Raw genomic sequence first — 15,709 nt, 5'->3', positions numbered from 1 at the left:
TGCGAAAAGAGCCGCTCGTAGAGGCATAAAATTGTACTAGAAACGACCTACGTTCACGAGGCATTCAATCCAAGTTTTATCTGCTCTGTAGTGTTGTAAAAGTTCCGAACATGCATGCGGGGTGATGTGATTTATGGCCAAGATGACTGAATCACAAAGAAAAATTAAGAAAATAAATAAGTATAAGCAATCCATTTACTTTACACAATTCCTGTAGTAAATGAAAATAATTACTAATAATTACTGTATTACTTTGGTAATACAGTGGAACGATAAGTCGAACCTCATAAGAAATGAAAATTATATATTGATAGTAAGTTATATATAAACTATATATTGAAATATATCGCAAACAATTTTAATATAATAAAATCAAAAATCAGTATAATAAAATATACTACTCCTATATAACAAAAAATATAATATATTATTTTATCTACGACTGCTTGGATAAGCCATCATTACCGCACTCATTTGAGGTAATTTGAGTTACGTAATGAAGTTCATTACCGCACTGGTTTCATTACGTAACGCATTTTTAGCCTAATCAGAACAGACTTAATTTATTGAAACGAGCAACAATACAAAAGAAAACGTGCTATCTACTTACATAAACAATACTATTTATTATAAACATTAATTATTATGTTTTTACATTTCAAAACACTTATTCCAGATAAGTAAACATGTTGTTGAAACTGACAATTCAAAATTGTCAACAATCATTTCAGAATATTTTTATAAATGTCAAATAGACTTTTTTAAAGAAATTGATTTTTTAGTAATTTTTAGCAGTCGTAGATAAAATGCTGTATATCACACGTGGGCTAGAGCATAATTACAGCATAAAACACTCGTACTGTAATTATGTTTCTAGCCCACTTGTAATATAAATAATTAATACATAATATAAAATATAATAAATATTATAATAATCTAATTGGGGAGAATTTTATAAGGTCCATTATACCATCAAATATTATCAGTATTTTGTATAATACCAACCCATTATTCTCTATGCAACATTGCAATCTGGTGGACATCGAATTTACTACTCTTTTGCACATATCCTTGCCGTGAAACAATTCCCACACAACTGAAATGTTGCGGCGCAGATTATCCACGTTGCGAATCGAAAAGTTGGCATTTTTATTGAACTGTTTTTCCACCAAAGCCCATAGATTTTCGATTGGGTTAAGATCAGGTGACCGCGCTGGCCAGGGTATTCGTTTAACCTCATTATGATCGTCAAACCAATCATGAACAATTCTTGAAGAATGCACGGGTGAATTGTCTTGGACAATCCCTTCTGGATACAAGGTTCTTACTGATGGTATCAAAACATCCTCCAGCAGTCGAATGTATTCAATCCAATTAAATATTTTATAATTGTGGACGTTGTAAATGGATTGGCGGTGACGTATTCAGCAATTCCCCTTCGTTGAGCATTATTAAGAATAAGCCTTCAGCCTGATCTAGATGTTGTAAGACCAACTTTCCTGTTTTCTTCAAATCTTACTGATAAGCCTACACATTCGGCAATTTCCCGTTTATCTATTCCTTCTTGATGAAGTGCAATAATTGCTCGCCTCGTAATCAAACCTGACTCTCGTTGACCAGGAACAAGAGGCATGTTGTATTTAAGAAAACGGACAAATTTGAATGCACGTAATTTTGGCAGTGAATAATTCTATTTAAAATTTGAAAGAGAGTTTCATAAAGCTTTATTTATAAGTTTTATATTATATTAATTATATTACTGAGATTTTTATCTGACGTTTTATTTATAGAAATACTCTAAAATCATTTATTAGAGGAACATATAAAAAATTATGTATTTGTTGTTCTTAAAAATATCAAAAAAGATTTAAAATAATATAAAATTAACACATTTAAAAAAAGGGTGATCCATTCTTCGGCCCACTTCAAACTGGGAAGAGATGTCTCCGTGTTCTTCCAGTACCAGCATCATGTCGGAGCTAACAGCGGACGATTCGCACTAAATCTGAACAGAGCTGTACGTGCCGTATGCCCGTAATGGTATTGACAATAAGTGGTTCTAACAAGATGGTGCTCCTCCACATTTTAGTCGCACGTTTCCAAACCGTTGGTAGAACAGGTGAAATTGAGTGGCCACCACGATCTCCTGATCTAACACCACTGCATTTTTTCTGTTGGGGGTTTCTGAAATGTAGAGTTTATGCAACAAAACCAGGATCAATAAATGATTTGGAAAATCTCATATTTGAAGAAACCACCAATATCACTAGGGATGTGCTCGTGATGGTTTATGAGCGTTTGGGTCATTGCGAGACCGAAGAAGGTCGACAATTTGAACATTTGTTATAAAAATCGTAATAAACGTGCGAATACACATGAAAACACTTTATTTTCCCATTTAGTAGTCAACCCCTCATAATTCATGAAAGAATTAAGATATAGGATTTTGGTTTATGAGGTTGTTTTTTTTTCATTACCTTTAAAATAAGGTAAAACTCGATAGGGGTTGCTATTTAAAAATGTAGATGTGGTCATCCCCTAAAAAAACTGCACATTGCACGGAAATTCTAAACTATCCAAGAATGTACTTTTTATGACTTTAGTGATTCCCAAATTTTCAAATATTTTTTTTCACTCGTTCAAAACTTATAGCTCCATCCCGGGAGTTTTGGGAAACCCTGTATCCGAAATTATATTAGATGTCAGACCGTGTATACGAAATTATATTAAATGTCGTTTTTATGACACTTTAGTGATCCCCAAATTTTCAAATAATTTTCTTCACTCGTTCAAAACTTATAGCTCCGTCCCGGGAGTTATGGGAAATCCTGTATACGAAATTATATTAGATGTCAAATCCTGTATACGAAATTATATTAGATGTCAGATATCCATCATATATACTGAAATTCAAGCATGTAAAACAAGTCATAATTGAAGATGGTTTAACACACCAGTTCATGGGTGGTTTATAAATCACACTGTTGGACGGGCTCGGTCTCTCAGACCCAAAATTTGATGCTTATTCCTCCTACAATAACACAATAAAATATTAAATGTATTGCATTCTACTGATAGTCCGTCTTATTTATTCGTGTTAGTTCTAGTTGTATTTATTAATACTCAGCAAATATTGCAAAATCAGATACATGCTGCTGTCCAGACAATTCGCCAACACTCTGGTTTAGACCGCGCTAGCGGGAGATTGTGGATTCGAGGAGCCCAATTGATAGAAAATAATTTCGAATACTTGCTGTGATGTTATTTTATTTTCGTGAGAAGTAAATCCCCAAGTTTTTGCGTATAGGTTGAGAATCACCCTGTATACAGTCCATGCACAAAATGTAGATGGTCAAACATCTTCAACAAAATTCTCTGCGCAGTGGATTTGAATGCTCCAAACAGTTGTTTGGAGCATTTTAGTTTTGGAACTCCAAAGTTTTAAAGGCTTTACCACGTTCGACATTGACATTTTTAACTTGAATTTTCAGTCAGTTGTATAACTTTTCCAGTATATCCAGAAATATTTAACAATTTCTGGATATTTTTAGAGGACTTGCAAGGATTGCCATTGTATTTATAAAGATGTGTCAAGGACACCTAGGAATCTAAAAAATTACCAAAATTCAAAGGATGTCTAAAGAAACTTGAATTTTCCACAAAGTAGTATCAGACAAGTGAAACGATTTCATTTATAAATAAATAACATTAAAGATTAAATACTTATATATTATTTTTATGACTCTATTTATAGGCAACCTAATAATGCCAACATTCATTTAATACAACAATTTAAACATCAAATATTGAACCAAATCAAAAAAGAATATTTTTTCTCTAATAGTTATTAGTATATTAATATATTCTCTCATTCAAATCAACAACTAATTAGCACGTAAACTGTTCCAAAAATGTAAATTGTAGGTGGAGGTGGGAATTCTATTTTTACCTCCCTTTAAATTTAGTTAAACCGGCATAAATAACTAAATCTCCAAATCGCAGCAGGTTGCAAAAGTTAAAGCACCGATTTTACGATGGCTACACCGGAACAAGTAAGTATTAATGGGAATTCGTATTTATTTACCATTTATTGTCGCTCAATTAACTATTGCCGCTTGTTTTACCACAGCCGAAAATGAACTTTGAAATATTGCTTTCTCTCTCGCTTTGCTGTGCTAACAGAACACACTTAAGATTATCGTCTGGCCAACTGGAAAATTTATTTTAGGCTGATTTTGAAGAGCGTAGGAATGACGTAGTTGGCCGGTACGCAGTTAGCAATAGAGATTTGAAAGCTGGCGAATTAATATTTAGCGAAAAACCATTTGCTTATGGACCCAAAATCGGTAAAGTAGAACTGCATTTTTAGAAACAATTTTGTCCAATTTTCCGTAATTAATTTTTTGTAGATAGTCCACCGGTATGCTTAGGTTGTTATGCTTACATAGACTGCACATATTTATGTTCAAAATGTTCATGGCCAGTTTGTAACGAAACATGTGAAAACATTCCGGCCCATAAAAACGCAGAATGCGAAGTTTTTGCAAACGCTAAGGCGAAATTTATGAATGTTCAAGATCCTTACGCACCATGTCTTCAATACGAATGCATAACTCCACTTCGAGTTCTTTTAGCTAAAGAAAAACACCCGGATATTTGGGATAAACATGTTAATTGCATGGAAACACATGCAAAGGACCGGAAAGAAAAAGAAATTTGGAATTTTAACACCATAAACATAGTTGGTTATCTTCGAGGACCTTGTAAATGCGATCGATTTAGTGAAGACCTCATTCATCAAGTTTGTGGTCTTTTGGACGTAAATGTTTTCGAAGCAAGAACTATATCTGGAAACGCTATAAGATGTTTATACCCAAAATTATCAACTTTTTCACATAATTGCGTCTCAAACGTAACTCACTCCATAGAAAGTAATGGGGAGGGAAACGAAGAAGATTTTAAAGTAACATTAAAAGCGTCTGTTTCAATCAATAAAGGCGAAGAACTTTTTACAAGTTACACCTACACCATGTGGCCAACAATGGCAAGGAGAGCATTTTTGAAAGAAAGTAAATATTTCGATTGTAACTGCCAAAGATGTAGTGACCCAACCGAATTAGGGACTCACATGAGCACTTTGAAGTGTATGAAGTGCGACAACGGGGTAATTTTATCAACAGCGCCCCTTTTAGATCCTGAATCAGAATGGAAATGTACTCATTGCCCGCATTCTTTAAAGGGAACTACGGTCCAAAAAGTTTTTAAAACAATCCAAGAAGAAATTGATCAAGCTGAAGCCATGGAACAGGATGCTTCAGCGATAGAAACGAGAGAATCACTTTATCGAAAATACAGATCAATACTTCACCCAAGACATGCCTATTTTACAATTTTACGTATTTCTTTGGCACAAATGTACGGAAAAGTTGAAGGATACACAATGGATATTCTACCAAATATTTTATATGAAAGAAAAATTGAACTTTGTCAAAATATTATGGAGAATATTAATGTTCTTGAACCTGGATACACAAGATTAAGAGGTAATCAGAAAATAATGTTAGAATTAAAATTGATTCTGTTATTTTTAGGTATGATTCTTTATGAACTTCATGCCCCGATTATAATGTTAGCGAGGAACCTTTACAACGTTGATGTAATTGACAAAGACGAATTGAGAAGTAAACTTCAAGAAGCCATAAAATTACTGAAAGAATCCTCTGAAATATTAACATTAGAACCTGAAAATAGTCAGGAAGGAATGATCGGGAGGATGGCTAATCAAGCTTATATTCAACTTTCAAGTAATTTGGAGGATTTAATTGATAACATTTAATTTATCTTCTTCTTTCTTTTAAAGCCGTTTATTCGTACATTTTTTAATGTTACACAAAATCTTTTTTTTTAATTAATCAGATACATTGTGAATTGGATGTGGTTTGAACTTCATGTGGTTTAGTTCTAAAATTAAAATAAAAAACAAATTAAATGAATATTTTTGGCCAAAATCTAAAGTGAAAGTAATAAATGAATTGATTTGAAGTTGAAACTGTATGACTGCATACAGTTTAATAATCAAACGTTATTCATAGCGTATATTAATTAAAACCATCATTTAAGGGAATTACAAAATTTTATTAAATATAAAATATTTATTTAACCTTCTATTCAATAATTCTTCATGGGTCATCTATAAGATAAATTAATTATTTAATAACAAATATTTTTCACACACATTTTTTATATTTGATTAAATTATTCAGTGAGGGCAAATAGAAATCATGATTTGCGTATTCATAATTGTATATTAAATTTATCATCATTAAAACGATACAATATTATTTATAAAATAATTTTTTTCTTCAAACAACTTTATCAATCTTAACCCTTCAGTGGTTACGCACGGTCTAATACACCAAAGAAATTTTATATGTTCAACAGATTTTTAATCTTCCAGTACACGGGCTTACAGTCTCATGCGGCTGACTATGTGACCGCAATCGTCGGACAGAAGATGGCGTTACTTAACTCATTTGCATCATAAGCTCAGAAATTTGCAGAACAACTAAAACTAGAGCTAACAGTAGCACTGGAATTAACACTAGACCTCAAGTGTCCTCAGTTTTATTTCTACTTCTAGTATTGTATTAGTTCTAGTTTTATAATTCACTATGAATAACAGGTGTAACTAGAACTAACACTAGACCTTGTTGAGATTATCTTAAAAAAATGTTGGTCCATTAGCACCCTCATTCGTACCACGCGGATGTTTTGTATCCTCCAGTTCAACAGGTTATGGGCCTAGAAGAAAACCATGTTATTAAGTGAAGTAATGAACAAAACGCGTCGACTAGTGCAAGTATGGGCTGCAAATTACATTTCAAGTGTGCTAAAGTTACTAGGCCGCGAGAATTACGACTATTGGGCGTTCACTGCAAATTTTTTTTTAGTTTTGGAAGGTTTAAGTGGGAAAGTACCGCAATGGACATTGCTCAGAGAATCGATAAAGCCAATGGACTTTATAATTGTTGACATGCCGCCATACTCTATAGTGGCAAGTACTGTTTTTAGAAGTTTTGGTTTAGCAGATCCAAACGTCAATACTAAATACAGTTTTAAATCTGAAAAATATTTCTAGTCGTCACTAATGCCCCAAACATATGACAAAGTGAAGGCAAAAGTAATGGACTTAATCGAACAATGCGAGTGGATAAGTTGCACGACCGATGTATGGATAATTCCATGTAAGTATCAAATCATTCTTTAAATGTAAAATGCAGTTTTTAATGTTTTCAAAATTGTATACCTAAAATATACAAGCTTCAATCCATGTTCCCCATCGCGTGATAACTGGTGAAGGAGGAAGAGGTAGTAAAGAGGTAGTTTTTACATAATTCTCTATATACAGGTGTTCAGAAATTGGCGGATAATCTACACGTAGCGACATTCTACGCCGACTCTGAATCGAAAATCTTAATGTTAAAATGTTGTTCTACTATCTTGCCAAATGCGTTTTTGATAATGAAAAAATGTTAAAAACGAACTTTAAAGTAAAGAAAATAACTAACTAGTTTTCATAATTATTTTTATTCTAAATTACAGCTTATTTCAATATCTGTTGATATTGAATATTAATGATTATTATTTATGGACAAATTATCCGAGCTTTGAAAACCTCATGAAGACGTATGAAGCATGGTACAACATTTTACAATTAAGATTTTCGCTTTAAAATCGAACGAAGAATGTCGCTACGTGTAGATTATCCGCCTATTTCTGAACACCCTGTATTGACACTCGGAGCTTTTAAAAATATCTTTTTAAAAAATTTAGTAAAAATAAGAAGGCGAAAAATTTTTGGAAAGATACAATAAAAGAATGAATTTGGCAGGTCTTACAGATTCAGTCCGTCAACTGGAGGATAATTGATATAAATGATAATTGATCGTTACCCAGATGCTGTCTGCTGTGTCATTATTTCTGAAATAACCAGTAGCATGCATGTCCAGATTGCACAACAAATTGGTCGACTATCTGTAGTAGTTATAACAGAAGGAAGAGCTATTTTAAAAATCTCATTGCTCATATCTGTCACTATCTCTCTCTGCGTAGTATTACAACCCGGGGTGGGTCTTCGCTGACTGTGCAGTTTGCCTCAGTTTGCTGCGGTCCAATATTAGTTCTTCTGGTAGTTCGATATTTAGGGTCCGTAGATCAACTACAGTATTATCTCTCCACTTCATCCTCGGTCTTCCTAGCAGCCGCTTGCCATCTCGGAACACTCTCCATACAAACTTAACGACTTGTCTTGTCTCTTCAGATGACCGGCCAATCTATCTTCCTTTTTTATTACTTTTACTATATCTGCTGGTTATACATATAGTTCTTCTAGTTCTCTATTAGTCCACATTCTATACTGCTGTGTGATATAGTCTTTGACTGGTCCGTGTAGCCCTCTAAGAATTCTTCTTTCCGCGTTTTTAGTTACTAATCTTACTCAATATTTCTTACCTGGCGATCATTAACCCTGAACATAACTAACCTTCCCCAACCTACCTGGGATTACGCCACATTACTAACTTTATCCAACATTCTTCCCTGAAGGTCATTAACCTTAGTAAACATAACCGATCCATACCAATACCATATACCTTACTGTTATTACAGGAGTTTAAATTTAACATCAAACATATTCTAGAACAAGATAATGAATTTCCGGACTACTTGTCACAAACCAATATCCGCGAAAAATTACTGAATGGACTCACTAGATAACGAGAGGATATTAATAATTGGATCCTTTAGTTCGTCCTATTGAATTCCTAGACTTCGTTGAATATATGAAAACCTAATCAGGATTGGGAACGTACACCAAGAAAATGGAGCAATATGTCCAACGGAAGAGGATTGGTAGCACCAACCGCTTCTGGTGAGACAATATTACATGTCTACTAACTTACATCGACACATCCATCAGTAATATTTTTGGGATCGAAAATATTGGACCTATGTTACTTTCAAGACAGGGCCTGTTATGTGCTGCACGATCCTGCTGCTTCTTAGTACTATCTGCCAGTCGATTTGATGGAAACATATATCTAATTCAGCAACAATCGATATGCCCTCGTCATCACCGTCTTCGCTAAGCCTTGCAACAACGGAAGAAACCTTTTCAAAGTATGGATTTCTATTTATTCTATAACGCCATTCGTAAGTGGGATCTCAAGCAAATCTCATCGAAATAAGAATAGAAGAAAAAAACAATATATACGACTGCACCTTCTATTACAGTATGCATTGCAACGCAATGGGGAGGAAATCTGCATCGAGAACATTCCTAACAACCAGAAAACATAGGAGAGCGAAATAGACAAGCCTAAATGAGTATCGTCATTGTCAATAATCTGCAGGAGACGCGAATTTTACACCTGGAAAAGAGATTAATCACATGGGTGGCTGGCTTTGTTTGGTTATCGATGGATCGAACCATATACCATAATCGAAGATGCCGGGCCAACCACAAACTAGAGACAAACGTAAAATTCTACCAACCAAGATGCATGTCACTAACCTTAAACCTGTACAGTCATGTTCACGGGAAATGCACACTCAAGGTCAAGCGCTGTTGTGAGATCCGACATGCCGCTGGCTAAACGAGCTTCGTGTGACTGTACCTTGCAGACGACAATGTATGATCGAATAAGCGCTTTGAGGAGCCTTCTCATTTTCTTCATAATTCTTCTCATAACTTGTATGCCATCTAGTGTGATCTTTAAGAATTTGCTACTTTTATATGATATAAAAATTGTAACTGCAACTATTTAATTTTATTCAGAAAGAAGTTTCAATTTCAACAATTTTTAGACGTTTCTAACGAATCTCTAGAATATCCAGAGACGTTAACAGGTGTCAAATACCTAGAAAGCTTCCATAAGTTTTAGGCAATGTCAAATGTGGTAAATTTGACATTGACATTTTTAAGTTAAATTTTCAGTCAGTTCCAAAAGTTTTCCAATATATCCAAGAATTTTTCACAATTTCTAAATATTTTTAGAGGACTTGCCATTGTAGTCATAAAGATGTGTCAAGGACACCTAGGAATCTAAAAAATTACTACAATTCAAAGGATATCTAAAGAAATTTGATAATATATTATCAATGATTGACGATATTATACGATATAGGCAATTCAATTTACTCAGCTATCATTGACACCATTCCTCGGGAAACCTATCAAAGACAATAACTATCAAATTTTCCATAAAGTTATATCAGAGAAGTGAAACGATTTAACTTATAAAGAAATAATATTAAAGATTAAATACTTATATTATTTTTATGAGAACTATATTTATAGGCAACCCAATAATGTCAATTTTCATTTAATACAACAATTTAAACATCAAATATTGAATCAAATCAAAAAACAAAATTTTTTCTCTAATAGTTACTAGTATATTAATATATTCTCTCATTCAATCCAACAACTAATTAGTACGTGAACTGATCCAAAATAGTAAATTGAGGTGGAGGTGGAAATTCTATTTTTGCCTCCCTTTAAATTTAGGCATAAATAACTAAATCTCCAAATCGCGGCAGGTTGCAAAAGTTAGAGCACCGATTTTACGATGGCTACACCGGAACAAGTAAGTATTAATTGGAACTCGTATTTATTTATTTACCATTTATTGTCGCTCAATTAACTATTGCCGCTTGTTTTACCACAGCCGAGAATGAGCTTTGAAATATTGCTTCCTCTCTCGATTTGCTGTGCTAACCCAAGGTCCATTGCGTATTAATTACACAGTATGTTCACGCAACGGACCTTGGTGCTAACCTACAGAATACACTTAAAATTATCGTCTGGCCAACTGGAAAATTTATTTTAGGCTGATTTTGAAGAGCGTAGGAATGACATAGTTGGCCGGTACGCAGTTAGCAATAGAGATTTAAAAGCTGGCGAATTAATTTTTAGCGAAAAGCCATTTGCTTATGGACCCAAAAACGGTAAAGTAGAAACTGCGTTTTTAGAAACATTTTGTCCATTTCTCCTTAATTAATTTTCATTTTTTGTAGATAGTCCACCGGTATGCTTAGGTTGCTATGCTTACATAGACTGCACATATTTATGTTCAAAATGTTCATGGCCAGTTTGTAACGAAACATGTGAAAATATTCCGGCCCATAAAAACGCAGAATGCGAAGTTTTTGCAAACGCTATGGCGAAATTTATGAATGTTCAAGATCCTTACGCACCATGTCTTCAATACGAATGCATAACTCCACTTCGAGTACTTTTAGCTAAAGAAAAACACCCGGATATTTGGGATAAACATGTTAATTGCATGGAAGCACACTTAAACGACCGCAAAGAAAAAGAAATTTGGAAATTTAACACCATAAATATAGTTGGTTATCTTCGAGGAACTTGTAAATGCGATCGATTTAGTGAAGATCTTATTCATCAAGTTTGTGGTCTTTTGGACGTAAATGCTTTCGAAGCAAGAACTATATCTGGAAACGCTATAAGATGTTTATATCCAAAATTATCAACTTTTTCACATAATTGCGTCTCAAACGTAACTCACTCCATAGAAAGTAATGGGGAGGGAAACGAAGAAGATTTTAAAGTAACATTAAAAGCGTCTGTTTCAATCAATAAAGGCGAAGAACTTTGTACAAGTTACACATACTCCATGTGGCCAACAATGGCAAGGAGAGCATTTTTGAAAGAAAGTAAATATTTCGATTGTAACTGCCAAAGATGTAGTGACCCAACCGAATTAGGAACTCACATGAGCACGTTGAAGTGTATGAAGTGCGATAACGGGGTAATTTTATCAACAGCGCCACTTTTAGATCCTGAATCAGAATGGAAATGTACCCATTGCCAGCATTCTTTAAAGGGAACTACGGTCCAAAAAGTTTTTAAAACAATTCAAGAAGAAATTGATCAAGCTGAAGCCATGGAACAAGATGCTTCAGCGATAGAAACAAAAGAATCACTTTATCGAAAATACAGATCAATACTTCACCCAAGACATGCCTATTTTACAATTTTACGTATTTCTTTGGCACAAATGTATGGAAAAGTTGAAGGATACACAATGGATATTCTACCAAATATTTTATATGAAAGAAAAATTGAACTTTGTCAAAATATTATGGAGAATATTAACGTTCTTGAACCTGGATACACAAGATTAAGAGGTAATGAGAAAATAATTATAGAATTTCAATTGATCGTGTTATTTTTAGGTACGATTCTTTATGAACTTCATGCCCCTATTATAATGTTAGCAAGGAACCTTTACAACGTTGATGTAATTAACAAAGACGAATTGAGAAGTAAACTTCAAGAAGCCATAAAATTACTGAAAGAATCCTCTGAAATATTAACATTAGAACCTGAAAATAGTCAGGAAGGAATGATTGGGAAGATGGCTAATCAAGCTTATATTCAACTTTCAACAAATTTGGAGGATTTAATTGATAACATCTAATTTATTTTCTTCTTTCTTTTAAAATCGTTTATTCGTACATTTTTGATGTTACACATTTTTTTTTTTAATTAATCAGATACAGTTTGAATTGGATGTGGATTGAACTTCATGTGGTTTAGTTCTAAAATTAAAATAAAAAACAAAATAAATGTATATTTTTGGTCAAAATCAGAACTAAAAGTAATAAATGTATTGATTTGTTTCAGTCATAGTTTGATAATCAAAAGTTATTCATAGCGTATATTAATTAAAACCATCATTTAAGGGAATTACAAAATTTTATTGAATTTAAGATATTTATTTACAGGTGTAACTCACCTCATACACTTTGAATTAATCTTCTATTCAATAATTCTTCATGGGTTATCTATAAAATGAATTAATTATTTAATAACAAATATTTTTCACACACATTTTTTAGATTTGATTAAATTATTCAGTGAGGGCAAGTAGAAATCATGATTTGCGTATTCATAATTGTATATTAAATTTATCATCATTAAAACGATACAATTTCATTTATGAAATAATTTTTTTCTTCAAACAATTTGATCAACCTTAACCCTTCAGTGGTGATGCACACCATCAATTAAATTTTAAAGGCTCAACAGATTTTTAATCTTCCAGTACCGTAATCGTCGGGCAAAAGATGGCGTTACTTAACCCATTTCCATCATAAGCTCAGATATTTGCAGAACAACAAAAACTAGAGCTAACAGTAGCACTGGAACTAACACTAGACCTAAAAGCACGTTATTAAGTAAAGTAATGGACAAAAACGCGTCGAGTAGTGCAAGTATGGCTGGAAATTACATTTCGAGCGTGCCAAAGTTACTAGACAGCGAGAATTACCACTATTGGGCGTTTGCTGTAGAAAATTTTGTTAACTTTGGATGTTTTATGTGCGAAAGAACCGCAATGGACATGCAATTGCGCAGAGAATCGATAATACTATTATAAAAGTTGAACAAGTTGAGATAAGAAGGGCAAAAAAGAATGGACCAGATAAAGAAACAGAAAGAAATACATAAGTTTCATCCATAGGTAACAAATACTACTTTTTTTTATTTAGCAAGAAAGAAGAAGAAATGCTAAAAAAGGGAAAATCCAAGCAGCAACTAAAGGACAACGACAAAATTTAATTAACAAGGAAATTCAACAAATTCTCATAAAAGAAGAAAAGAACCAAGAACATATATGAAGATTTCCTGAATGAAAATAATTTCAAAAACATAAATAAGGACACAACAATTAATTTTCATAAGAAGACAAAACAAATAGTTAAAGAAAACAGAAATAATAAAAGAACTTTTAGGTACTGTAACTTAACACTTATGAAGCCACAGATACTAAACTGTATGCCCTGCCAAAGATTTGTAACAGTAATATACCGGTTAGGCCAATAATCAGTTCCACTGAGTCCAGCACATATAAATTATCAAAAACATTACAAAAGTTTATTAAATTTAATATTAATTTCAAACCTAACTATATAATTAATAACAGTAACCAGTTACCAAATATAATCAATGAAATGTAACTACCAAACAATTTCAATTGGATATTAGTAACTTATTCACCAACATTCATTTTTTGATAATTTAATTAAGGAAAGTTGAGACATCTGAGTAGGATGCATAACCCCTGCTAATACATTAACGACGTATTTACCAAGAATATCAGTAGTTTCATCAGTACTTATCCAAATGTAGTTTTGATAAGGTATTTATTATAGGTTCCACCACTTTAGTATATAACTTTGTATATACTTTTTGGTGTGTATTTTTCTAAGAAAAATTTCAAAATTGGATTTTGAACCCAATTTTCAGTCGACCAATAGTTTAGTTGATGGACATAAATATCTTAAGTTTAATGTAGGTCGACTATGTGTGCCTAGCTTAAATGTATTAAGAAATTGTTTGGTCTATAAAATTGCCATTATCATTTGTTAAAAATGAAGATGTCACCACTGAAGGGTTAACAAAATAACATTCAAAAAAAAAAGTTTTATTCCTAATAGATGCTATTTTCAGTGGCTTGAAAATCATTGATATGCTCAACATAGAATTTAGTTTCTACTCCATATGAACCAATATTTAACTTACTAATCTTTATAGATGGTCCCCCAAGAACTATTCCTGTAACAAAATAATAAACTCTTAGAATCATGTTTCTGATTAGAACCAAATTTTATTAAAAAAAAATTAAGAATTGAATCAGTAATGAAATTTTCCCCACAAATTCTATGTAAGACAGGGATAACTAAATGTTCATCATTTTAGATGTTAATAATTTTTTTTTATGAATTAAAGCTTACCTTTTATGTTATAATATTGATGGTGAGGCACCTTTTACTGCATAAAGCCTGTAATAAAAAAGAATATATTAAAATACAATCATTTAAGAATATCAAAAAGATTTCTTATATTTTTATTGATTCAGAACTATAAAAATAGCAGCCTTATAATTTAATCAAAGATTGTTCAAACGGTAACAGTTAACATCATAATAAAATAATTTTAATTACAAATACATCATATTACATCAATTTTACCTACATAATCTCAGTTCCCAGATTTAATTCAATTTTCATTCTCTTAAATCAGTCCACAAAGGCCCTCCTCTTCTTCCAAAACCAAAATCCAAGGATTCTTGCAGAAAGATTTCTATATAACGTAGAAAATATATTACAATTCAAGTAACAATAATCACAAAAATATTATTAAACAATCTTTTTTCTTAAATCAGAACAAAGTATCAACAATAATAATTCTGTCATATGCTTGTCAAAAATTAAATCATCATTCAATAAGAAAAATTAAACCAATCAATAAATATAGTATGTAAAAATTCTTACCAAGTGTTATAATAACACCCCAAAAAGCGTCGCTTTAGGAAATAATCTGTAAATAAAAGTTTGATATGAAACACGTGGTTCTAAAACTTTGAGGTTATAATAATAATTTTAACGTAACAAATCAGTTAGTGAATAGTTCTAATCAACAAATTCATACGAACGAGACAAATCTCATCATTTACCATAAAACAATTATAAAATGATCAAAATAAACTTACCTTTCAACAATAAGCAACAACGAACCTTACGAGAAGACATCTTTGTCAAAAAAGACGGCTTTTAGAGAGATGGCCGGTATTTATACCCGACGCTTACTATATCACCCATCCATATTAACATGACGAAATAC

The 15,709-nt window shown here is 32.5% G+C and overlaps 2 protein-coding genes and 1 long non-coding RNA gene across 5 annotated transcripts; 2 read left to right on the top strand and 1 right to left on the bottom strand.

Moving 5' to 3' along the window:
• The first annotated feature begins 3,954 nt into the window (after nt 1-3,954).
• LOC111429494 (SET domain-containing protein SmydA-8-like) lies at nt 3,955-5,993 on the top strand. 2 transcript variants are annotated; one of them, XM_023065421.2, is made up of 4 exons: nt 3,955-4,052; nt 4,229-4,346; nt 4,410-5,543; nt 5,592-5,993. In XM_023065421.2, exons 1-4 carry the CDS (start codon nt 4,035-4,037, stop codon nt 5,834-5,836), a joined length of 1,515 nt encoding a protein of 504 aa, XP_022921189.2. In that variant the 5' UTR covers nt 3,955-4,034; the 3' UTR covers nt 5,837-5,993. The 2 variants fall into 2 exon arrangements, with proteins under 2 accessions (XP_022921189.2, XP_022921190.2); XM_023065422.2 differs by having other exon boundaries at nt 3,967-4,052; nt 4,130-4,346.
• Nucleotides 5,994-6,285: 292 nt separating this feature from the next.
• On the bottom strand, nt 6,286-15,662 carry LOC111429498 (uncharacterized). 2 transcript variants are annotated; one of them, XR_002708195.2, is made up of 7 exons: nt 15,579-15,662; nt 15,361-15,406; nt 15,062-15,169; nt 14,821-14,868; nt 14,609-14,641; nt 12,822-12,870; nt 6,286-6,801 (listed from the first exon to the last, which is right to left on the bottom strand). It is a non-coding gene; the product is annotated as an uncharacterized lncRNA (long non-coding RNA). The 2 variants fall into 2 exon arrangements; XR_002708194.2 differs by lacking the exon at nt 6,286-6,801 and adding an exon at nt 12,504-12,624 and having other exon boundaries at nt 15,579-15,661.
• Nucleotides 10,551-12,708, top strand: LOC111429495 (SET domain-containing protein SmydA-8-like). Its single transcript, XM_023065423.2, has 4 exons — nt 10,551-10,646; nt 10,890-11,007; nt 11,077-12,210; nt 12,259-12,708. The coding sequence occupies exons 1-4, from the start codon at nt 10,629-10,631 to the stop codon at nt 12,501-12,503; spliced, it is 1,515 nt and encodes a 504-aa protein (XP_022921191.2). The 5' UTR covers nt 10,551-10,628; the 3' UTR covers nt 12,504-12,708.
• Nucleotides 15,663-15,709: the final 47 nt, after the last annotated feature.

This window comes from Onthophagus taurus, chromosome 1 (assembly GCF_036711975.1).
Source record: "Onthophagus taurus isolate NC chromosome 1, IU_Otau_3.0, whole genome shotgun sequence".
NCBI classification, from domain to species: domain Eukaryota; kingdom Metazoa; phylum Arthropoda; class Insecta; order Coleoptera; family Scarabaeidae; genus Onthophagus; species Onthophagus taurus.
This window is presented reverse-complemented; position numbering and strand designations above follow the sequence as displayed.

Coding starts and splice junctions, on each gene's coding strand:
- LOC111429494 (XM_023065421.2), top strand. Junction 4,347..4,409: donor TGCTTATGGACCCAAAATCG/GTAAAGTAGAAC, acceptor AATTTTTTGTAG/ATAGTCCACCGGTATGCTTA. Junction 5,544..5,591: donor TGGATACACAAGATTAAGAG/GTAATCAGAAAA, acceptor TGTTATTTTTAG/GTATGATTCTTTATGAACTT.
- LOC111429495 (XM_023065423.2), top strand. Junction 11,008..11,076: donor TGCTTATGGACCCAAAAACG/GTAAAGTAGAAA, acceptor CATTTTTTGTAG/ATAGTCCACCGGTATGCTTA. Junction 12,211..12,258: donor TGGATACACAAGATTAAGAG/GTAATGAGAAAA, acceptor TGTTATTTTTAG/GTACGATTCTTTATGAACTT.